This window comes from Schistocerca americana, chromosome 3 (genome assembly GCF_021461395.2).
Source record: "Schistocerca americana isolate TAMUIC-IGC-003095 chromosome 3, iqSchAmer2.1, whole genome shotgun sequence".
NCBI classification, from domain to species: Eukaryota; Metazoa; Arthropoda; class Insecta; order Orthoptera; family Acrididae; genus Schistocerca; species Schistocerca americana.
This window is the reverse complement of record NC_060121.1, coordinates 711,173,359-711,199,657: the sequence shown is the minus strand read 5'-3', so window position 1 is coordinate 711,199,657 and position 26,299 is coordinate 711,173,359. Positions and strand designations below refer to the sequence as shown.

At 43.2% G+C, this 26,299-nt stretch overlaps 1 protein-coding gene across 1 annotated transcript in view; it reads right to left on the bottom strand.

Moving 5' to 3' along the window:
* Window positions 1-26,299, bottom strand: part of LOC124606337 (membrane-bound alkaline phosphatase-like) — a 143,513-nt gene that overhangs the window by 41,790 nt on the left and 75,424 nt on the right. Inside the window, exon 4 of the mRNA XM_047138319.1 lies at window positions 6,839-7,043. Coding sequence (XP_046994275.1) covers window positions 6,839-7,043 — 205 coding nt within the window. The remainder of the gene's footprint in view (window positions 1-6,838; window positions 7,044-26,299) is intronic.

The following is a 26,299-nucleotide window of genomic DNA, read 5'->3' as shown; positions in this document are numbered from 1 at the left end:
GACTGTTAGCAGCCTCAAAATATAGGTAAATGTAGCGTATTTTTGTTGTACTTGATTTCCAGCGATTGTATGAAGTTTGTTGATTGGTTGATATGGTGGTCATTGGTTGTTTCGTGCTGTTAGTTAACATGTCATTTTTTAATTATTTATTGTGTTTCTTCTGTATTATAATTTATTTTTGTTAAAGGTCATTATAATCACATTCAAAATAAAAATATGTATGATTAATTTTAGGACACCTCATTCACGGCTGATTTCATTTCCATAAATTAAATTACACTAATGTCATTAATTTACGACACCGATATCTCCGACAAGTTTGTAAACGTACCAACGTGCTCCGCGATACACTTCCTCTGTATGTCGCTGCGTGACACACCCATGCTGCGGTGATCACGAAGTTTTTCGTTGCGACAATTTTGGGTAAATGTTTCTCCGTTTTCTTGCTGCTTAAGATTTGTTTGTGTACTCATTCTTTCAACGACTTCCTCTGTCGTCGTCGTAAGGTGTTCCCTGCCACACTAAAAGGCCCTGCCCTACTTTCGTATGCTGTTGGCCATGTTATGTGATTGAGACGTCACGGAACTTCCACATGCTACCGGAAATAATGTCATTGCCTTTGATGTCATTAGCATTGATACTAATTTCAATATATGGTAGGTAACTCTTTTATACCTGGGCTGTCTTTCAACATCGAATGGCCGTTTCCATGCACCACTTACGGTATAACCATCGCCGCAATTAATATTATTCCAACAAATTCTGACCTCAATAGCGGCTCTGACGACAGACCTCAAATGGGAAGATGCACGGTGTATGAGTATCGCTACCAATGTTCGTCCGTCACAGTCATCACAGTATCGTGTGGCTGCATACAGAGGTCTCGTGACATCGTGAAGTTCCTATGAAATAAGTCGGCCAACTACATACGAAAGTACCACAGGCTCTGTTAGTACCACACTAACTCCTCACGATGACGACCAAGGAATCAGTTTAAAGCTCGAGTATAGAAAGCAAATCTGATGCAACAAGAAGACCAAGAAACATTTTGTAAAGTTCGTGCCAAAATAGGCCTAAACGTCGGCTAGAGCAGCCACGTTGTCTCAGCCCAACAAATCTTTAAGATGCTGTGTTGTGTGCAGCGGCTTGTAGAGACCCACGCGCTTGCAGGTGGTGAGACAATTGACAGGGCATACAGGGTCACATCACATATTCTTATCTATCATGGGCGCGTTCGAGGCTCCGGGAACAAGCACACTCCATCACTTTTTAAGGAAGCGTGATTCCTGGTTACCAGCGGCAAAGGACCGCCTGCCACCCCGAAGAAACACAAAAGGGAAGATCACATCCTGCGGTGATACGGTGTGGACGCCTCCGGAGCGGTCGCGCATCTAGAAAGTGGGCAGATGAATGTTCATAAATATACACATATGAAAAAAAGTTCTGCATCACCCTGGTTCCTAGGACTCCTGAAGAAAGACGTTGACTGTTGATATTGTATCACAGACACAGTCCTTTTGACTGTTTAGAGATGTCACTATACCCTCCCAAAGATGTAAACAATCATGCATGAGCAGCGCCTATTAGACGAAGGGGCTCCGACAGCCGATCAGTTCAAGTCATTCCAACAGGATGGAGGTATACGGATCGTGTTGTTTGTAGTTCACCCAAGCCTAGACGGTCAATATCTCTGTTCTTTCGCGTCCGCATTATTGCTTTGTGCCAGGAAGGGCTCTTAAGAAGAGAAGTGTCCAGGCGTCTCGAGTGAAAAATGGTTCAAATGGCTCTGAGCACTGCTATGGGACTTAACATCTGAGGTCATCAGTCCCCTAGAACTTAGAACTACATAAACCTAACTAACCTAAGGACATCACACACACCCATGCCCGAGGCAGGATTCGAACCTACGACCGTAGCGGTCGCGCGGTTCCAGAGTGTAGCGCCTAAACCCGCACGGTCACTCTGGCCAGCTCGAGTGAACCAAAGCGATATTGTTCGGACATGGAGGAGATACAGAGAAACGGGTACTGTCAATGACATGCCTCGCTCAGGCCGCCCAAGGCCTGCTACTGCAGTGGATGACCGCTAACTACGGATTATGGCTCGGAGGAACCCTGACAGCACGCCACCATGTTGAACAATGCTTTTCGTGCAGCCACAGGACATTGTGTTACGACTCACAGTATGATGCGCAACTTCACTCCCGACTCCCGACGTCCATGGCGAGGTCCATCTTTGTAACCACGACCCCATGCAGCGCGGTAGTGATTGACCCAACAACGTGCCGAATGGACCGCACAGGATTGGCATCACGTTCTCTTCACCGATGAGTGTCTCATATCCCTTCAACCAGACAACCGCTGGAGACGTGTTTGGAGGCTACCCTGTCAGGCTGAAAGCCTTAGAACACTGTCCAGCGAGTGCAGCAAGGTAGAGGTTCCCTGCTCTTTTGGGGTGACAGTACGTGAGGCCGACGTATACCGCTGGTGGTCATGGAAGGCGCCGAAACGTCTGTACGATACGTGAATGCCATCGTCCAACCGATAGTGCAACCATATCGGCAGCATATTGGCGAGGCATTCTTCTTCATGAACGGCTATTCGCGCCCCCCTCGTGCACATCTTGTGAATGGCTTCCTTCAGGATAACGACATCGCTCGACTAGAGTTGCCAGCATATTCTGTACACATGAACCCCATAGAACATGCCTGGGATAGATTGAAAAGGGCTGTTTATGGACGACGTGACCCACCAACCACTCTGAAGGATCCACGCCGAGTAGCCGTTGAGGAGTGGGACAGTCTGGACGAACAGTGCCTTCATGAACTTGTGGATAGTATGCATCAATGCAAGAGGAAGTGCTGTTGGCTATTAGAGGTACCGGTGTGTGCAGCAGTCTGGACCACCACCTCTGAAGGTTTCGATTTATCATGGTACAACATGCAATGTGTGGCTTTCATGAGTAATAAAAAGGGCGGAAATGACGCTAATTTGGATTTCTATTCCAATTTTCCGTACAGGTTCCGGAACTCCAGGAGCCGATGTGATGCAATACTTTCTTTGAAGTTTGTATATTGTGTGGGTCAGTAGTGAAAAATTTCTTTTGTGGACCTGCCAAACTGATGTGACATCACGTCACATCAGGTCATTGTGAAAGGATATAGTCATTTTGCCTTTCGACATCAGCACATAAATGTCTTGCATCCTAAAGTGTTGCTTAATTGATTGTCAACTGCTATTTACAGTAGTGTGCAAAAAAAGAAAATGGTTCAAATGGCTCTGAGCACTATGGGACTTAACATCTATGGTCATCAGTCCCCTAGAACTTAGAACTACTTAAACCTAACTAACCTAAGGACATCACACAACACCCAGCCATCACGAGGCAGAGAAAATCCCTGACCCCGCCGGGAATCGAACCCGGAAACCCGGGCGTGGGAAGCGAGAACGCTACCGCACGATCACGAGGTGCGGGCAGTAGTGTGCAACACAATGTGTCACTGCCTAGTAAAATAGCCCGATTCAGCTCGCTGGACACTGCAGAAGCCATGACATGATTCTTAATTGCGATTCTGATCATTGCGGTTGGCAGTACATGCTCTGCAACGTGCTCCCATACTGGAAACGAGGTTGGTAAGTTCCATTGGCGGTGCATTCAACACCAGTGCTGAACGTAAACTCGTATGGTGGGAGTAGGGAACAAATAATGCATCCACCAACATCGTCGAACATGATAGTTGTGGTGGTGCAGGTGGAGGTTGTTATGGTGTGAGCATGCATAATACTGCATGGATGTACTGAACTCTCGATCATTGGGCACGCTACATTCACCGGTCAACGGTATTTTGACACAGTACTCATTCCGCATGTGCTTCAACGACCATCCATCAATTGTCAACCGTGCTGGTGCAACAATGGAACTCTTTACCAAGGTTATGGCCAGAATGCGAACACGTTGTAGATCATGCATTGTCGTCTGTGGTGATTACACACCCTATTAAGGACAATGTTCGGCGTTTTGTAATATCCAAGGATCATCATGGATAGCGGTGGCTTGAGCTTTATTATTGTGTTAGAACAAAAGTGTCATTTTTGATCGCCTCATTGCGTATTTACTTCAGTTACGTACTGTACTAGACAGTAGCATCTCTTCCTACGTATGGTCCAAGTTTCATCGTGTATATTACTTTGCAGCCACACCTCATATGAAAGTTACTTTCGTCGTTAAGTTTTGCACACCGATGTAGCAGATTTATGGAAGAGATCAAGCAGCGTCAGAGGTGAGTGATCTACGAACCGACCGCCTCTTGCTATTACGACAAGCGGCATCAAACGAAAATTCGTGGTGAGTGTTAATTAAAGGTATGAGACGACATTCAACTACGACCCCCCAAGTCTAACATGGATGGTCCCACCCATCACGATCTTTTCTGCTGGGTACATATCTATCCAGAGTATGGTAAACCGTTCTTTTAGTTTCAAGTTCCTCCTTGATTTTTGACACTATTGATTCTTTGTCTAGGTTACTGAACCCGTAAATCTTTCTACTTGTTTCAGTTGCCCTTTGTATTATTGTAATCACTGTTACTACAAGTGACTCAGTATCACAGATATCAGTTTCGATGTAGAAATTCTGAAAGAGGTCAGGTTTACCTGTTACCTTTAGATATAATATATTTCCATCATGAGTGGGTTTCGAAACCATATGTTCTAGATGGATTTCAGAGAAAGCTATTAGTAATACTCCACAGTGTGCCTTGTCAGGCCCACCACTAACAAAATTGTAACTATCCCAATAGATTATTAAATGATTACAGTCATCTACTAATTTTAATTTTAATAATTAACCGCCTCAGTTGCACCCTTTGCCTAGAATTTACCTAGCTTTCAGTCGGGATAACCCAACCTTCTTCAGAATAACAGTAACTACCGTTTGTCCATAGCGGACATCGTCAAGCTAAAACTACAAATCCATAAATTATCGTCTTATCTGGAACTGCCTCGGCCCCACTTCGCGACCGCGATGCGTCGGCCACGAGTGCTGTACTGAAACTGAGGCTGTTAATTATTAAAATTAATATTTACACAGTTGCTGACAGGGCCGCGAAATGTTGAAGTTATTTACATTCATCTACGTTGTTTACAGTACGTTTGCCGAACTTCTGTGTAAATGAACTCAGAGTTTCTCCAAGGTTTTCGGTTACATCAGGAATCGAATCTGGTGGTCGGTGGAAGACTACAATTTTGACTTAATTCCCACCACTGATACTGTGTCTTGCTCAAATGATTTTGCACGCAGCTTCAGGTCCTGTCTCCGTGGATTTGAATTTGTCTACTGCTACGTGCGCACCACCTCAGTTTATGTTAGCCTATCCTTTTGGCATATTCTTAAATTTTCCTCTAAAATTTCAGTACTGGCAACTCCAGGTTTTAACCAGCTTTCTGTAAGTAGTTTTATGAGAACTTCGCCGCTTTGTAGGCGCTCTTCAGACTCAGGCAGTTTGTTGCGAATTCTTCAGGAGTTAACCGTCAGGATTTTAAAACTCTCACCTTTGGGAAGCTTGTCTTTGGATCTTTCGCGTCTCCTACAACTATCCTTAACTGGACTGCATAGCGAGTGGCCTTATCTACAAAATACTTGTGTATCCTCGCCCTTTCCTCCACATTCAGGTAAATAGATAGTAGCTTGTAATGTGTAGTTTACACCCCATTAGTTCATGCGTGACCAATTTAGGGGACCTTATAGTTCTCAATCATATGGCGGAAATCTATGAAGTCGTAGCCTGGCTTGTCACGCAACCTTTATATAGTCTTATTCAAGCCTTGCACACGGCACTAAACCGGGAAGCCACGATCTGTTGTGTGGATGATGCTACAGACAGTGAGCGTGTGGAAACTCCGCGAGCAAGACATATTCTCAACCTTCTCTGCGAGTCGCTGGAATCATCACCTCAGAGACCACACGACAGGCATGGTTTTTCCGATGTGCCCCTCAGTTTGCAGTTGGTTACACCATGTTCTTGTAATGGCTGCCGTAATATCCTCCTCAAGATGTTGAATGAGCTCCAGGCAAATACAGTGAATGCACATGCTGTTCCTTCCCATCTCTTGCTGATATTTCCCTGCGAAGTACTATTATTCTCCATGCATTTGAACTGCCAGCGATTAATAGATCCCGTACCCAAATGTCTGCCATCCCTTGACAATGAACATAGCTCGTTTTCCAACAAGCAAAATGAATCTCACTGGGTCAGTTTCTCGACGAGAATTGTTTACATGGAATACATTAACTTCTGTCTATCATCAGCAACCCCAATATACAATAATTTTCAAAATAATTCATTATCAGCCGCTCCATAATTGCGTCAGAATGGTTTCAGAAACAGAAGGACGTAACTGGTTTTCTGTAAGCCTCCAGATCACCTAACCTCAGCCTTGATGAGAACTTTAGAGTCATCATCGAGTCGGACGACTCCATTCCTTGAACTAACTTAGGCCAATCTCAGAGTTTTGCGCCACAGTTTAATAAGTCTCCCAATACCTTCGGTGTCCTGTGGAGTCCATGCCTCGAGGAGTCGCCACCGTCAGAATGAAAGGGGATGACACACACTACTGGAAATATGTCTCTAATTCAAATATTCTTCAGATACGTATTGTTAGTTTGGAGTTGAAACCGTGTAGCGTTTTGCTCCGCCACTATACGCTGACCACTCATTCCGAAAGCGTATGTAATTCATGTACGAGGAGTAGAAGTTCGTTTAAAGTCAAACAAGATACATCATATGATAAATCTTATAAAAAATAGAAAGAAAGCAGTTTTATAGGAATATTTTGTATACCGAGTATGTAGTCCTTCTCGAAGGTTTCTTTCTGTAGCAGCTGTCCTCGGCTCCAAATGTAGCGGCTGGACACACCGCGAACGTACTTGTCTGCGTTCCACTCCTCGATCAAATTTCGTCCGTCGAGGCGGCTGCCGCAACCAACACCATCTTCGTCTTCTGCTGTGTTCGGTCGGAACATTGCACGACCCCCGCCCAATACGACCTGAAACAGATACGCTGAACATAGTTTACTCTAGTAGCGTGCAGGACTGTGCACAATTCCGTGAAATGCTAATACTTCGCTCTTCAGCGTAATACGACGTAACTTTAAATCAAAACATAAGTGACATACCTCATACAAAAAATAAATTTTAAAGATACTTATTAACATCTAGTCGTTCCCACGTTAATTGTTCATTTCAAGAAGGTACTGATCAATAATAGCTTATGTCTAAGACACCCAGTTCAAATTAAGTATGTTTGTATCGAAATAAAACAATGTTCGAAGTGGAACAGGAAATTATAATTCATCTCAACAATAGCTTTCAGGGTTCATAGTTAAGTTGTTTTTGCTTTCCTGAACTTGCCTTTTCCGGTGGAAGTAGTCAAATAAAAACAGTATTATTTGAAATTACACGTTAGTTAAGACTGTTTCCTCTTGACAATTAAAAACTTTCTAATCATGAAGAAAACACAAGAAGCAATACACACACACACACACACACACCACACACACACACACACACACAAGAGCCAAAGAACCTGGAACACCTACCTAATATCGTGTAGGGCCTCCGCGAGCACGCAGAAGTGCCGCATCACGATGTGGCATGGACTCGTCTAGTGTCTGAAGTAGTGCTGGAGCGAAGGATCGAACTGGCGCCATGAATCCTGCAGGGCTCTCCACAAATCAGTAAGAGTACGAGAGGGTGGAGATCACTTCTGAACAGCACGTTGCAAGGCATCCCAGATATGCTTAGTAATGTTCATGTTTGGAGAGTTTGGCGGCCATTGGAAGTGTTTAAACTCAGAGGAGCGTTCCGGGAGCCACTCTGTAGCAATTGTAGAGGCGTAGGGTGTCGCATTGCCCTGCTGGAACTGCCCAAATCCGTCAGAATGCACAATGGATATGAATGGATGCAGGTGATCAGTGCTTACGTACGTGTCCCCTGTCAGAGTCGTCTAGACGCATCAGGGGTCCCATATGACTCTAACCACACACGCCCACACCATTACAGAGCCTCCACCAGCTTCAACAGTCCGCTGCTGACATGCAGGGTCCATGGATTCATGAGGTTGTCTCCATACCCGTACACGTCCATCCGCTCGATACAATTTGAAACGAGACTTGTCCAACCAGGCAACACGTTTCCAGTCATCAACAGTCCAATGTCTGTGTTGACGGGCCCAGGCGAGGGGGTAAAGTTTGTGTCGTGCAGTCTTCAAGTGTATACGAGTGGGTGTTCGGCTCCGAAAACCCTTATCGATGATGTTTCGTACAATGGTTCGCACGCTGACATTTGTTAATGCCCCAGCACTGAAATCTGCTGCAGTTTTCGGAAGGGCTACACTCCTGTCACTTTGAAATGATTCGCTTCAGTCGTCGTTGGTCCCGTTCTTACAGGATCGTTTTCTGGATGCAGCGATGTCGGAGATTCGATGTTTCGCTGGATTCCTGATATTCACGGTACACTCGTGAAATTCTCGTACGGGACAATCCAAACTTCATCGCTACCTCGAAGATGCTGTGTCCCATCGCTCGTAAGCCGATTATAACGCAAGTTCAAACTCACTTAAATCTTGATAACTTCCCATTGTAGCAGCAATAACCGATCTAACAACTGCGCCAGACACTCGTTGTCTTATATAGACGTTGCCGACCTCAGATCCGCATTTGCTTGTTTACATGCCTCTGTATTATAATACGTATGCCTATACCAGTTTCTTTGGCACATCAGTATTATATATAAGGAGTTCGGTAGACCTGCATATTAATTTGTTTCATATTATCCCTTGTAATGCCTTAATTATAGCTAGTTTCGCGAAGTATCGTAGAGTAATAGACACGGGCGACTTCTAGATCTATACGTCGGGTGAGTTAGACTCTTTCGAGATGAAACCTATTAGTAAATGAAGATGCTAGTGAAGAAATACTAGTGTTTCAGAATTTAAGCTCCTTACTGCCGACGTTCTCAATAGCGTGTAACTTCTTGCTTCCCAAATTCAGTGGCTGGTTCAAATGGCTCTGAGCTCTGTGGGACTTGATTTCTGAGGTCATCAGTTCCCTAGAACTTAGAACTGCTTAAACCTAACTAACCTAAGGACATCACACACATCCATGCCCGAGGCAGGATTCGAACCTGCGACCGTAGCGGTCGTGAGGTTCCAGCCTGTAGCACCTAGAACCGCTCGGCCACCCCGGCCGGCTCCAAATTTATTCACAGAACAGGTGTCAAGGAATGTTATTGTAGCTACATTTTGGTTTTGCCAGCAGTCATAAACTTTGAGCAGGATGTTGCGAACGCAGGAAGCGCTGCCGTGCGCAGGAAGCGTCGAAAGCGTGAAAGGGGAACATTTTACTATCTACAATCTGGAAGCATTCAGGCTTAATAATGTCACACCTTCCTGCACATGTACCAGAACGAATACGCAACGACAGGCAGAAAGTTATTTGTTTCATGTAATGCCATGTGAATAAAATTTATAACTTTCCGTTTTATCGTTAACTGGAAACCTAATTGTAAAGCCAGTTTTTTATATATATTACTGTGTGAGTGATTGCGGCCAGCAACTATGTTGTGGAATTTAAAAGTTATCATACAATTTCTGCATCAGTTCCTACATGTAGTGATAGTACATTGCCGGCCGCGGTTGTCTCGCGGTTAAGGCGCTCAGTCCGGAACCGCGCGACTGCTACGGTCGCAGGTTCGAATCCTGCCTCGGGCATGGATGTGTTTGATGTCCTTAGGTTAGTTAGGTTTAAGTAGTTCTAAGTTCTAGGGGACTGATGACCACAGAAGTAAAGTCCCATAGTGCTCAGGGCCATTTGATAGTACATTGATATATCTAGCTGCATTCATTACATTATTTAAGACAGAAAATTATTGGGTGAAGCAAATTATTTACGCCAGTAAGTGAAAGGACTAGATGTAAAACACTACATAATGTAATAATGACATTCAGATATGAGAAGATGGCACAGGGCTGGTGAAACGCCACAGACCAAATAAATACTGGAAATAAAAGTGACTGAAGCATTCCCACTGATTGAATTCAGGCATATACTTGAACTTAACTCCTTTAATTCCAGTTTTTTTGTCAAAGAACATACTAATGAAAAACCATGGAATATAATCTTTGAACACAACACGTACTTGATCTCTGTCCGACGAAAGACATACGAATTCTTTGGAGTTCTCTTAAAAATTAGATTCACTATTAATAGAAAAAGAATGTATGGAAAGAAATATGTTTAGTGCGTCATTAGTTTTTAGTACTAAAAAATTTCGAAATACATTTTGAGGTCTAGTGATAAATTCAAAATTTTTCATGGTTCTTCATTATTTGAAGTGAATGATGTTTCTTTAGTAATATCTCAGTATTGTTTGTTATAAAAATTACAGAATTTTTATGCAGTTAATTACTTGATAGATAACTTAGATAAGGACTGCGATCTTTCTGATTTAAAAAAAAAAAGCACACACACAGAAAATTAAGATGGAAAGTAGAGGAAGAAGACAGACTAAATTTGTTTATGTTACAGAAGAAGAAATTCAGAAAAGAAAAGGAAAATAATAATATTTAAGTGCTCGGATTAAAAAGGCAGTAAAACAGGGACGTAGTGTTTCGTCCCTAATTGTTCAATCTTACATTGAAGAAACAATGACGGAAATAAAAGAAATAATCAAATTCAGGGGTTAAAATTCAGGGTGAAAGGATATAAATGACAAGATTTGCTGATGACATTGATATCCTCGATGAAAGTGAAGAATTACAGAATCTGTTAAATGGAATGAATAGTCTAATGGAAACAGAGCCGGAATCGAGAATAAATCAAAGAAAGACGAAAGTAATGAGAAGTAGCAGAAAAGAGAACAACGAGAAATTTAACATCAGAACTTGGGGATCACGAAGTAGACGAAGTCAAGGAAGTCTGCTACCTAGGGTGCAAAATAACCCATGGCGGACGAAGCGAGGAGAATACAAAAAGCAGACAAGCACTGGCAAAAAAGACATTCGGGCTAATAAACGTCAAACATATGCCTCAAAAATGGTTCAAATGGCTCTGAGCACTATGGGACTCAACTTCTGAGGTCATTAATCCCCTAGAACTTAGAACTAGTTAAACCTAACTAACCTAAGGACATCACACACATCCACGTCCGAGGCAGGATTCGAACCTGCGACCGCAGCGGTCTCTCGGTTCCAGACTGCTGTGCCTAGAACCGCACGGCCACTTCTGCCTGCTCATAGGCCTCAACTTGGGGAATAAATTTCTGAAAAAAAAAAAAAAAATGATTCAAATGGCTCTGAGCACTATGGGACTTAACATAGGAGGTCATCAGTCCCCTAGAACTTAGAACTGCTTAAACGTAGCTAACCTAAGGACATCACACACATCCATGCCCAAGGCAGGATACGAACCTGCGACCGTAGCAGGCGCGCGGTTCCGGACTGAAGCGTGTAGAACCGCTCGATCACCGCGGCCGTCAATAAATTTCTGAGAATGTACGTTTGGAGCATAGCATTTTATGCTAACATAACATGGTCTGTGGAAAATCAGAACGGAAGAGAATAGAAGCATTTGAGAAGAGATCTTACAAAAGAATGTAGGAAATTAGATGGACTGGTAAGGTAAGGAATGAGGAATTTATCTGCAGAATCGTCGAAGAAAGTAATGTATGGAAAACACTGACAATAAGAAGGGACTGGGTGATAGGGCACCTCTTAAGATGTCAGGGAGTAACTTCCATGTTGCTAGAGGGAGCTATAGACGGTAGAAACTGTAGGGGAAGACACAGATTTGAATACATGTAGTAAGTGAGGACTTATGTTGCAAGCGCTGCTCTGAGATGAAGAGGTTGGCACTGGAGAGGATTTCCTGGCGGCTCTCGTCAAACCAGTCAGAACACTGATGACTCAAAAAAGGAAGAAAGAATAAGATTGCCTCCGACGGATGATAAAGCACAGTAAGCGTCCTGTCTCCAGAAGAAGGGAGAGAATGACGCAGAGATAAAGAAATACCAACACAACCGAAGATCTGGTGGTAAACTTTGAGTAAACCTCTCTTTAAAGTAAGGCAACGACATAGTTTATGTTCCCAGTGCTGCGTTAATGACGGCGTATATTCTATTGAGGTACAAACGTTGTCGTGCATCTACGTTCTTCCTATCCACTCCCGGTAGCTGAGTGGTCAGCGCGAAAGAATTTCAATCCTAAGTGCTCGGATCCGATTCCCGGCTGGGTCGGAGACTTTCTCCGCTCAGGGACTGGATGTTGTGTTGTCCTAATCATCATCATTTCATCCCCATCGACGCGCAAGTCGCCAAAGAGGCGTCAAATTGAAAGACTTCCACCCGGCAAACGGTCTACCCGAAGGGAGGCCCTAGTCACACGACATTTACATTTATTTTACGTTCTTCATATATTTGCTCTCATTTGTGAATCGAATCATTTTAATGCGAAGCGGAGGCCAATATAGAACTATGAGATGGGAATAAATAATACAACAGCGTTCAAAAGTTAAGAATAGTCGGAAGAAATGGAATACTGGAAGAAGGAAAGCTGAGGAATCACTATACATAGTCGATACCTTTTAAGCGTGTGGCTTCATGGCGAGCTATACATGCCTCAGATTCACTGGTGCAAAACTTAAGGACGAAAGTAACGTTTCAGTGATGTGTCCCTGCCAAGTAATAGCTCGACGAAACGTGGACCTTACATAGAACTAACTGCTATAGTGTAGTACAGAAGGTAATCGAAAGAAATGCGCAATGAGACGAACAAAAGCGTGTTGATTATTCAAGGACAATAATTACACTGAATTCACCACGACTTCTGATGGTCCCCTGGACGTTGTGCAAGGTGTAAAATGGTTCTTAGTGTGGTGTTTGATCAGCACAGACGGGCACGCGCGCTCTGCAACGTGCTCCCATGCTGACCACGATGTTGGTAGGGAGTTCCTGTGGTAGGGCGTTCCATTCCTTCGCCAGCGCGGTTAACTGCTGGATGGTCGTTCTGCTGCATGTGGACGTGCTGCTCTACGTATACACAACAAATCCCACAACTGCTCGATCGGAGTTAAGTTGGGGAAAGTGGAAGGCCAGACCGTTTGGCGAACATCCTCTAGTTACAAGAGCTACTCCACCAGCGCAGTTCGGTGCGGTCGTGCGTTGTCACCCAGTCATCCATGAAAGTGAAGTCAGGGTGGAATGCAGCACTGAAACGACGCACTGAGGAAGGACTACTGTGCACAATAACTTTGACTGGTGAGTGTGCCATGTTCAAGGATCTGGAAGTCGGTGTGCCCTCGCAACAGTATGCCGCAATGCACCAGTTCGAATTTATTTTAGTGAAAGTGGCTTTTTAATGTTGATTGTGTTTTCATGTCAAATTGTCTGTAAGATGCAAAATTTGGGGCTCCCAGTCTTTAATGTTATGAACTGATAATAGCTTCCTTAACGCAAAAAATTCCGAGAACGCAAACAAAAATCTAACTGCCTGAAACTTACTGTCATCACAAAAGCTGACTTCTAAATTTGATGAAAAATTGATTATTTTGGAACTGAAGTCGGTCTCAGTGAAAGTTATTTAAACATAGAACCAGTGCTCTACACTATTTGGCTTACCTGAGTCGCACTGGATAACGTCATGCAAACAGCTTTCGTAGCTACAGCGCGTCTCGGTTATAGAGCTACAAAATCTAACTACTGAGATACGCAAAAGCACTTTGCTGTAATTCTTGATTCATAATTTTTGACAATGGTTTTAAATAAATCGAAAATTAGTTGACTCTCGGATTGTAAATAATGACTCTGGGTTACATGAACTCAACATCAATCTCATATCATTTGACTTAGTAACATTTAATAGAACTTTAATAACAGTTAATTCTCTCTGAAGCCAACTAAATTTAATCCTAGAACTACAAAAACTGAACTTCATATCTATAATATTTCCTTAAAGAAAATTCCAAAATCTAATTCTTAAATTCATTTCTCTCACAACGATCGATAAATCCTAACAAATAAATGAAAAGCAAAACGATTCCTAACCTTGGTGTCAGACGAGAATGCACATTATGAAACCGCTGCTGCAGATAAAGCAGGCTTAATCACTACCTGCAATCCATTCTTCACAAAGAGGATAATCGTACCAATGTAAAAATCAATTCTATTTCCCTCCACAATAAATTTCCCATTCATCTAGGCTATAATCCCAAAAGCCTCCGTTGGTTGCTGCTTACTGCTACTAAATCAAAACTCGACTGTTCACATCTAACACCAAACTTCAACAATCTGTCTCCTTTTCTCCCCTCTCGATTAACAGATAAATCTGGAGTACATCTTGACAGGCCAAATATCACCCGTAACTCACCTCCGCGCAGCACAGCTACTCTGCCGAGGCTACACGCGCATGTCTGACGACTTCAAACCTTACGAGCACGTTTCCACACATCGAAAACTCGAAAAATTCCTACGAAAATTTACACACACACCTTTCAGTATGATTAATTAAAATGATAATGTTTGACCATGATGGTCGTATCGTCGTACTGATATATATATTCACTAGGATGAGCCCTGATCTGCTGATGTATCAACACTGTTCTGTTTATAACCTCAAAAATACATTTCGAGATGACGAGTCCGCTTGAAACATCCACATTAGTTGAACAACGTTCTGTTATTCGTTTTTTACTTGCTAAAGGCGAGAAACGAGTGAATATATACAGTCGAATGTATAGCAGTTAAAAATAGTCGCGACTCAGTGACTCACGAAACCGTTCTGGCCGACCAGTTGCAGTTTCAAGTCCCTTACTTTAAAGTCGAATTGATGGCATTATTCGTGCCGAACGTCGTGGGACTGTGGAAATGATAGTTGATAAGGTTCAAGTTAGTACTGGTACAGTTCATAACATTATCTGTAACAAGCTGAAGTACGGCAAAACATGAGCAAGGTGGGTCCCAATGGAGTTGATGCGGCTACAAGGAGGAAAAAAGTTGAGAGTGTGCACAAAAGTAAAGGAACGTTACGAAAGAGAAGGTGAGTACTTTCTCAACCAAATTTTAACTTGTGATGAAACTTGGGTTCACTGTTATGAGCCAGAATTAAAAAGACAAAGCATGGAGTAGAGGCACACCAACTCACCTGTCAAGAAAAAATTCAAAACCTAAGCATCAACAGGAAAAGTCATGTTGACGGTGTTTTGGGATGCTGAAGGTTCAGTTCTTTGTGATTATCTCGAAGAGCAGCGTACAATGAACAGCCATTACTACTCAGATTTGCTTTTAAACGAGGTGAAGCCAGCCATGAGAGAGAGACGTCGTGGATCTGCGAGGAGAGGTGTGATTCTCCAGCAAGACACATCACGTCCTTATATTGCTCAACTAACCCGTGAAACCATCGACAAATTGGGCTGGGAAGTACTGCCCCATTCGCCTTACCGTCCTGATTTAGCACCTAGTGATTTCCATTTGTTTGGTGCACTGAAGGAGGCATTATGTGGGAAGAGGCTCTAGGACAACGAGGACGTGAAAAAGTTTGTGGGAAATTGGTCCAAACATCAACATAAAGAGGTCTTCGCAGCCAGAATAAAAAAAAGCTAGTAACCCGCTGGAACAAATACATAAATGTTCAAGGGGAGTATGTTGAAAAGTAGAAAAAGTATTGTTTTGTAAAAATGAAAGCTTTTTTCCTCCAGACCAAGTTGTCTCTTTAATTACTGAATGACCTCGCATATATAGGGTAAATACCGATAAAACTGATAAACTGCAAGGACGGATTCCTGACTGGAAAAGAAAGAAAAAGGGTCTTATGAACATGTGTCTGGAAATGGTAACTATCCCAATAGCGTGCACGGCAACAGATAATACAGAACACAGTCCAGAGCTGCGTCAGCATCTACGCCACAACAGTTGTTCAAACTGGCCTCCGTAGAATGTAATGCATGCATTCACACGTCGCATCATGGATTTCTGCACTGTTTCGCACGTTCCGGCCTCTCTCCAAATAGCGTCACAGTTATTATAAACACAACTAAAAGAAAACAGATCTCGGTCACTATTTTCAACGAATTAACCGGGTTTCAACACTGCTAGGAGTGTCCTCCTCAGAATTTAAATCAAATAATGGTCTATAACATGGTCACAGAATTATGACTATAAACGTGTGATACATAGTATAAGTACAGAATCATCGTGAAAGACTGGCAGTACTTATATGTCATTCATTATTTTATACGTCTGTACTTCTACTCTGTATCATACGTTTTTAGTCATAATTCTGTGACAATGTTATAGACCATTCTTTGATTTATATTCTGAGGAAGACATTCCTAGCAGTGATCGGTGTTGAAACCCGGTTAATTCTTTAAAAATAGTAGTCGAGGGCGGCTTTCTTTCAATTGCAACTATTCACGGACTCTGTACGTGCAGCCAGGTTAAAAAAAATATTATGAGCATGTGTTGAAGGGTCATCTCATAAGAAACTGGCTTAGCATACACAACGCTTTTCACATGCTCCCAGAGGTAAAAATTCAGATGCTGAAGTCCAGTGATTTAGCAGGCCATGCTAAGGACTTCCGCGTCCTAACCAAAGTCTGGAGAAGATGGTGCTGATGTGTCGGCGAACTGTATTGTGGAAGTGGGGTGGTGCTCCGTCGTGCCGAAACGTTCCGCAGGAAGTTCAGGTACGCTCCTCCATCGAGGCGTTTTGGTATAATAACCGGTCCAAGTATGTTGTTGCCAAGAATCCCTGCCCATACGTTAATGCTGAACCGATATTGATGAGACGCCTCAGCCATTTCCCGAGAACTGTCTGCAGCTTAGAGGTGACGATTATGCAGACCAGTTCTGGTCTGGTGCAAAAACCATCCACAAAATTCTTTCCGTAGAGGGAAATCCGCTGCTCATAATCCTTACACTCATTGCATGTGGAAGGGATAGTAGCGGTTGTTATGCAGGGTACACATAGTCGAACTCTGGTTTACACCATGTTGGTGGGACCCTTGGCTAGACTTTGTACTCGGGTTCATCTCAATATCCTGTGGAACTCTGTCCTCCAAACCTACTGTATGCACAGTGCACTGCCTCTCTATACGTTCGTCTGTCTGAAAGGACCTGTGCTTACACAAAGCCCCAAAAAGCGCTTGAAATATTGTGTGATGTGGTTGGGTTCTGTGAGGGTACTTGTTTTGGTACAGCCGTGCTGCATATCGACAGTTTCCGTCTGTCTGGCCATACATAAACATCATCTAGGCTTATTCCCGACGTGATTACCTGGCCATTCTGCTGCTCACAGTACATTGCGTCAGTCACATAAGCTGCAACACGCAAGAAACACACAGCATGTAGTCAGAGGAAGTTTTATTCATCAGCGCCATCTACAATGGCAACGTTGCATTTCCGGACACAGGTTTAAAGGACCTTCTTCATCACCCCATTTCCAGTCAGGAATCCGTCCCTACCAATTTTCGGTTTTATTAATGTTCACCTAGCTTTTTCGCCGCATCTTCATCCACGTACACATTCGACACAGATGTTGTACACGTCATTTCTCCCCCTACTTCCCATTTCTCTATGTCCAGCAATCCTATCTCCATCTCATCCTCCCCCTCACTATGACCAACTCATTCCTTTTTGTTCATCTCCTCCTCCCTGGTCTCTGTGTACATCTCCTCCTTCCCCTATGTCTGTTGACTTACTTCTCCTCCTGATGTTTTTACACGTCTCTTACTATCTCTTCCTCCCGTGCCTCTGACCATCCCCTCCACTGGTCTCTCTCAGTTTAGCTCCCCCACATTCTATCTGCCAATTTCCTCCATCCCAGTTCCTCATGCCAATACGCTCTGCCCCCTCTCTTTCGATCTTCTCTTTCCTACTGTCTGCCAATATCCTCCTTCCCACTCTCTGTGTTCGCCTCTTCCTGCTGCTTCTCTTTATGTCCATCTCCTCCTCCCCACTCTTTCCCTATCCACTTCAACGTCTGGCCATCCCCTCCTCCTTACTCTATGTATTATCTCCTCCGACACCTCTGTGCTCTATGTCCACCTCAAATCCCCCCTTCGTTGTCGCCTCCTCTCCCCTATCTCTTTCCATTTCTCCCTCTCTCGCTGCTCATCTCTGCTCCTTCTCTCTGTGCTCAGCTTGCCCATCCGCACAAGTAACCTCTGTTTCACAAGCCAATACCACAACCCTTTTGTTCAGGGCTGTCAGGGTGGTTGGAAAAGCCCCTTTCCAATCGTGTCTTTGCTCCTAAGAGAGCAAGAAGCTTCTAGCACCCACTGTTGTGATCATCAAATAACAAACAGTATGTGTATGAAATTTGGCTGAAATCAAGGAAGTGAATCGGGAGGAGATGGTGAACTTATATTTATACATCCTGTTTTACACACCAATTCGTTATAATTAAAGTGCAGCTACTGACAGAAGTCCAGTCTGGGCTGTAATTATCGTATGGCAATGAAACTTGGTAGGTAGTCTAATATGCTAAAGTGGAACCGTTTTACACTGGAAAAAATTTGATCCAATTTGTCCACTCGGTGTAGATCCGGCGCTTTGAATATGAGGAAGACCTATAGAAATGGATGCAGGCAGAAAAGGACAGACAAGTGAGACTGTAATAATGTTGATTTTATTATTAACCGTTGCTTACACGCTTTGTTCAATATGAGCACCACAGACGCCGATGAGATGTCACATCCGTCAAACGACGTAATCAAGTTGCTCACGGAAGTTCCTATGGAATCAAAAAACGTATTTCCTGTGTAATAACCTTCAGATCACGTAGAGACCGAACGTGTCCCTCGTAAATGCGATCAGATATTCCCAGAACCAAAAGTCATATGGATTCATATCAGATGATCTTGCAGGCCACCTATCTGGGTAAACCTGAGGACATAACAAGTTCGTGGAGGGTCGCATTAAGTAGATCTTTCACTGGGCGAGTGACATGAGGTGTTGTCCCAGCTTGGTTTCAACACGCTTGTGCTCTTCCAAAGCAAGAATCGCGTTCTGTACCATGCAAGGAAGTCTCGATAACGTGCAGACGTCACAGTACATCTGACAGGCCTTCTGGTTGTACTGTCTAAAAAGAAGAACGGACCGAGAATAAACGTGCTTGTGAATCCACATCTCTGTAGTACCAACACGCAGTGGCCCGTCGCGCGCAACAAGTGGCTTAACTGTACCCCAATTTCGGCAGTTCTGTGTATCCACTGCACTCGTCATTCCATAGAATATTGCTCAGGCACATGTGATCAACTTTGTTCCGTCCCAGAAACCGAAAAGCAAATTCATAACATTGCTGCGGATGATGCAGTTTCAGATGCTGCACCATCTGGAACTTTTACAGGTACCAATGTTCTCAATAGCTATACTGTTCATTCACGCTATAGCTTGTCAAATGACAGCATGGGTGTCATACCGTCATACGAACAGCGTAGAGCGCCAGATTTCCACCAGGTGGCCGAAACTGGAACAAAAAATTTCCATCACAAATCGGTTCCGCATTAACGCATTATCATATCTAAAATATCTGCCATACGATAATGGCAGCCCAAACTGGACCGCACGCGACAAGATGCACTTTAAATTATAACCACCTGGATATTGGCAGAAGCACACAACGCGAGTCCATGTTCGACTGATTACTACGTTTTACACAAATAATGGTTACAGTAACAGTGAAAACGCATGTAGAGATATTGTAAGAAGTTTATAAAAATCAAATGTTTCTACGTTTTCTTGATAGTGTTTTGAATTTCTAGTCGGCCGTGAAACAAGTTGTGAATCAAGTAAAGGACTCGCCAACACCAACTAACCGCCATTCTGCGATCATATTAACGTCAGAGTATGATTTTAATCGATAATTAATACACAGAATAGGTATTGTTGCAAAAGACACCTAACTCACGAAACACATGGCCTACTAGTTCCACATTGTATCGTCACCCGTCACGAATAACCAGAATAAAACTTCAATGGCTGAGCGTTCATATCGCGCGAAAATGCAACATTTATACCCTCTTATTAAACGAGGGGTATGCGGAAGGCCAAGGGCAACATCAATAACGAATAACGAAGATTTTCAATAGCAATTACTCAGCTCGCAGCGCGGCCCGTCTAATGCGCTCGGAACAGGTCTTCTCCCTTCAACGGCCATCAGGAATGTTCCTGTTCACACAAATACTTCTACATCTACGTGATTACTTGGTTATTCACAATATGTCTGGCAGAGGGTTCAATGAACCATCTTCAAGCTGTCTCTCTACCGTTCCACTCTTGAAGGGCGCGCCGGAAAAACGAACAGTTTAATTTTTCTGTGCGAGCCCTGATTTATTTTATAGTGATGATCATTTCCCCCTATGTAGGTGGGTGCCAACAGAAGGTTTTCACAATCGGAGGATGAAACTGGTGATTGAAACGTCGTGAGAAGATCCCGTCGCAACAAAAAGCGCCTTTGTTTTAATGATTGCCACTCCAATTCACGTATCATGTCTGTGGCACTATCTCCCCTATTTCGCGATAGTACAAAACGAGCTGCCCTTCTTTGAACTATATCGATGTCATCCGCCAGTCCCACTTGATGCGTATCCCACACCGCACAGTAATACTCCAGAATAGCATGGACAAGCATGGTGTAAGCAGTCTCTTTAGCGGACGTGTTCTAAGTGTTCTGCCAGTGAATCGCAGTCTTTGGTTTGCTCTATCCACAACTTTATCTATGTGATCGTTCCAATTTAGGTTATTTGTAATTGTAATCCATAAGTGATTAGTTGAGTTTACAGCCTTCAGATTTTTGTAACTTATCGCGTAATCGAAATTTAGCGGATTCCTTTTCGTACTCACGTGACTAACTTCACACTTTTCTTTATTCAGAGTCAATTGCCACATTTTGCACCATACAGATATCTTATCTAAATCATTTTGCGATTCGTTTTGGACATCTCATGACTTTACAAGACAGTTAATGACAGCATCATTTGCAAACAATCTAAGACGGCTGCTGAGATTTTCTCCAACGTCGTTAATATAGATCAGGAACAATAGAGGGCCTCTAACACTTCATTGGGAAACGCCGCATATTACTTCTGTTTTATTCGATGACTTTCCGTCTATTACTACGAACTGTGACGTTTCTGATAGGAAATTGCGAATCCATTCGCACAACTGAGGCGATCTTCCATAGGCATGCAGTTTGATTAGGAGACGCTTGTGAGGAACGGGGTCGAAAGCCATCTGGAAATCTAAAAATATGGAATCAATTTGACATTCCCTGTCGATAGCAATCATTACTTCATGAGTGTAAAGAGCTAGTTGTTTTTCACAAGAATGATATTTTCTGAATCCATGCCGACTATGTCCAAATAAATCGTTTTCAAATGGTTCAAATGGCTCTGAGCACTATGGGACTCAACTGCTGAGGTCATTAGTCCCCTAGAACTTAGAACTAGTTAAACCTAACTAACCTAAGGACATCACAAACATCCATGCCCGAGGCAGGATTCGAACCTGCGACCGTAGCGGTCTTGCGGTTCCAGACTGCAGCGCCTTTAACCGCACGGCCACTTCGGCCGGCAAATAAATCGTTTTCTTCGAGGTACTTCATAATGTTCGAACACAGTATATGTTCCAAAACCCTACTGCAAACTGACGTTAGTGATACGGGCCTGTAATTCAGCGGATTACTCCTACTTGCCATTTGAGGTAGTGGTGTGACCTGAGCAATTTTCCAGTCTTTAGCTACGGATCTCTCTGTAAGCGAGTGGTTGTATATAAATGCTAGATATGGAGCTATTGTATCAGCATACTCTGAAAGGAACCTGACTGGTATACAGTCTGGACCGGAAGCCTTGCCTTTATTAAGTGATTTAAGCTCCTTTGCTATACCGAGGATATCTACTTCTATGTTTATCATCTTGGCAGTTGTTCTTATTTGGAATTAAGGAATATTTACTTCGTCTTTTTCGGTGAAGGAGTTTCGGAAAACCGTGTTTAATAATTCTGCTTTAGTGGCACTGTCATCAGTGACTTCACCGTTGTTATCGCGCAGTGAAGGTGTTGATTGCGTCTTGCCACAGGTGTGCTTTATGTATGACCAGAAAGTCTTTGGGTTTTCTGCCAGATTACGAGATAGAGTTTCATTGTGGAAATTATTAAAAGCATTGAAGTAAACACTGTATTTCGAACTTTGCAAAACTTTGCCAATCTTAGGGATTCTGCCTTCTTTAAATGTGCACGCGTTTTTCGTTGCTTCTGTAACAGCAATCTGGCCCGTTTTGTGTACAATGGTGGATCTATACCATCACTTTTTCCTGAGTTTCCTCCAATCGAAGTTGACATCACATCCTCTGACAAACAAACCGAGAAAGACAGTGAAACTCACGCTCGACCCGGACACAAGGGTTTCCTTGCCTCAGTGTATCGATATTATAATGATGTATCTTCCTCCATGTCAGTAGCTGCACTTTAATTATAACGAATTGGTGTGTAAAACAGGATGTATAAATATAAGTTCACCATCTCCTCCCGATTCACTTCCTTGATTTCAGCCAAATTTCATACACATACTGATTGTTATTTGATGATCACAACAGTGGGTTTTAGAAGCTTCTTGCTCTCTTAGGAGCAAAGACACAATTGAAAAGGGGCTTTTCCAACCACCCTGACAGCCCTGAACAAAAGGGTTGTAGTATTGGCTTGTGCAACAGAGGTTACATGTGCCGATGGGCAAGCTGAGCGCAGAGAGAAGGAGCAGAGATGGGCAGCGAGAGAGGGAGAAATGGAAAGAGATAGGGGAGAGGCGGCGACAACGAAGGGGGGATTTGAGGTGGACATAGAGCACAGAGGTGTCGGAGGAGATAATACATAGAGTAAGGAGGAGGGGATCTAATTTAGCACCGCGCGTGGTAGTCGCGTTGTCTTAGGCGCCTTGCAATGGTTCGCGAGGCTGCCCCCCCGTCAGAGCTTCGAGTCCTCCCCTGGGTGTGGGTGTGTGTGTTACCTTTAGTGTAAGTTAGTGTAAGTATTTAAGCCTAGGGACTGATGACGTCAGCAGTTTGGTCCCATAGAAATTCACCACAAATTTCCAAAAATTTTCATAATTTAGTTCCCTCAGCACCAGCTGACTTAATTTCACTACATTCCATCATCCTTGTTTTACTTTTGTTGATGTTCATCTTATATCCTCCTTTGAAGACACTGACCATTACGTTCATCACTCTTCCAAGAACTTCGCTGTCTCTGACAGAATTGCAATGTTATGGGCAAATGTCAAAGTTTCTATTTCTGCTCCCTGAACTTTTTTCCACCTCCAGATTTTTGTTTTCTGTACTGCTTGTTCAGTGTAGAGATTGAATACTGTAGGCGATAGGTTATAAGCCTGTCTCACTCTCTTCTCAACCACTCCTTGCCTTTCACGCTCCTCGACTCTTACAACAGATGTATGGTTTCTGTACAAGTTGTAAACATCCTTTTGCTCCCTGTATTTTATCTCTAATGCCTTCAAAATTCCAAAGAGATTATTCCAGTAATCATTGCTAAAAGTTTTCTCTACGTCTACAAATGCTATTAACGTAGTTTGCCTTTCTTGAACCTATCTTCTAAGAGAAGCCGAGGGTCAGTATTTGTTTGCGTGTTTCTGTATTTCTCCGGAATATAAACTGTTCTTTCTCGACCTTGGTTTCTAGCAGTTTTTCCATTGTCTAAAGAATTCGTGTTAGTATTTTGCAACCATTACTATTAAACTGATATTTCGGTAATATTCACACCTGTCAGCCACTGCTTCCTTTAGAACTAGAATTATTATATTCTTGTTGAAGTCTGAAGATATATCGCCTGTTTCATGCATCTTGCACACCAAATAAAGAAGTCTGTTAATGGCTGGCTCTCCGAAGATTATCAGTAGCTTCGGAGAATGTAGTCTACTCCCGCGGTCTTGTTTCGATTTAGCTCTTTCAGTGCTGTGTCATCTCATCTACATCAACTTCCTCTTCTGTTTATGTAATTAATTTGTATCATTACATATCATAAATTATAGTTTCTGTGTGCATGTAAAGGCCAATCTCAGTAGCTACTGCCGCGATTTTGGTCCGGTCTTCTCTAGTAGATATGCTGACTCTCGAGGAAGTTTTATTTATATAATTTATAAATATAATCCCCCCCCCTGAACCATGGACCTTGCCGTTGCTGGGGAGGCTTGCGTGCCTCAGCGATACAGATAGCCGTACCGTAGGTGCAACCACAACGGAGGGGTATCTGTTGAGAGGCCAGACAAACGTGTGGTTCCTGAAGAGGGGCAGCAGCTTTTTCAGTAGTTACAGGGGCAACAGTCTGGATGATTGACTGATCTGGCCTTGAAACACTAACCAAAACGGCCTTGCTGTGCTGGTACTGCCACCGGCTGAAAGCAAGGGGAAACTACACCCGTAATTTTTCCCGAGGGCATGCAACTTTACTGTATGGTTAAATGATGATTGCGTCCTCTTGGGTAAAATATTCCGGAGGTAAAATAGTCCCCCGTTCGGACCTCCGGGCGGGGACTACTCAAGAAGATGTCGTTATCAGGAGAAAGAAAACTGGCGTTCTACGGATCAGAGCGTGGAATGTCAGAACCCTTGATCGGGCAGGTAGGTTAGAAAATTTAAAAAGGGAAATGGACAGGTTAAAGCTAGATACAGTGGGAATTAGCTACGTTCGGTGGCAAGAGCAACAAGACTTCTGGTTAGGTGACTACAGGGTTATAAACACAAAATCAAATAGGGGTAATGCAGGAGTAGGCTTAATAATGAATAGGAAAATAGGAATGCAGGTAAGCTACTACAAACAGCATAGTGAACGCATTATTGTGGCCAAGATACATACGAACCCCACACCTACAACAGTAGTACAAGTTTATGTGCCAACTAGCTCTGCAGATGACGAAGAGATTGAAGAAATGTATGATGAAATAAAAGAAATTATTCAGATAGTGAAGGGAGACGAAAATTTAATAGTTACGGGTGACTGGAATTCGGCAGTAGGATTGGATTGGATTGTTTGGGGGAGGAGACCAGACAGCGAGGTCATTGGTCTCAACGGATTAGGGAAGGAAGCCGGCCGTGCCCTTTCAAAGGAACCATCCCGGCATTTGCCTGGAGCGATTTAGGGAAATCACGGAAAACCTAAATCAGGATGGCCGGACGCGGGATTGAACCGTCGTCCTCCCGAATGCGAGTCCAGTGTGCTAGCCACTGCGCCACCTCGCTCGGTCGGCAGTAGGAAAAGGGAGAGAAGGAAACGTAGTAGGTGAATATGGATTGGGGGTAAGAAATGAAAGAGGGAGCCGCCTGGTAGAATTTTGCACAGAGCACAACTTAATCATAGCTAACACTTGGTTCAAGAATCGTAAAAGAAGATTGTATACATGGAAGAAGCCTGGAGATACCGACAGGTTTCTGATAGACTATATAATGGTAAGACAGAGATTTACGAACAAGGTTTTAAATCGTAAGACATTTCCAGGGGCAGATGTGGACTTTGACCACAATCTATTGGTTATGAACTGTAGATTAAAACTGAAGAAACTATAAAAAGGTGGGAATTTAAGGAGATGGGACCTGGATACACTGACTAAACCAGAGGTTGTACAGAGTTTCAGGGAGAGCGTAAGGGAACAATCGACAGGAATGGGGGAAAGAAATACAATAGAAGAAGAATGGGTAGCTTTGAGGGATGAAGTAGTGAAGGCAGGAGAGGATCAAGTAGGTAAAAAGATTAAGGCTAGCAGAAATCCTTGGGTAACAGAAGAAATATTGATCTTAATTGATGAAAGGAGAAAATATAAAAATGCAGTAAATGAAACAGGCAAAAAGGAATACAAACGTCTCAAAAATGAGATCGACAGGAAGTGCAAAATGGCTAAGCAGGGATGGCTAGAAGACAAATGTAAGGATGTAGAGGCTTATCTCACTAGGGGTAAGATAGATACTGCCTACAGGAAAATTAAAGAGACCTTAGGAGAAAAGAGAACCACTTGTATGAATATCAAGAGCTCAGATGGAAACCCAGTTCTAAGCAAAGAAGTGAAAGCAGGAAGGTGGAAGGGGTATATAGAGGGTCTACACAAGGGCGATGTACTTGAGGACAGTATTATGGAAATGGAAGAGGATGTAGATGAAGATGAAATGGGAGATATGATACTGCGTGAAGAGTTTGACACAGCACTCAAATACCTGAGTCGAAACAAGGCCCCGGAGTAGACAACATTCTATTAGAACTA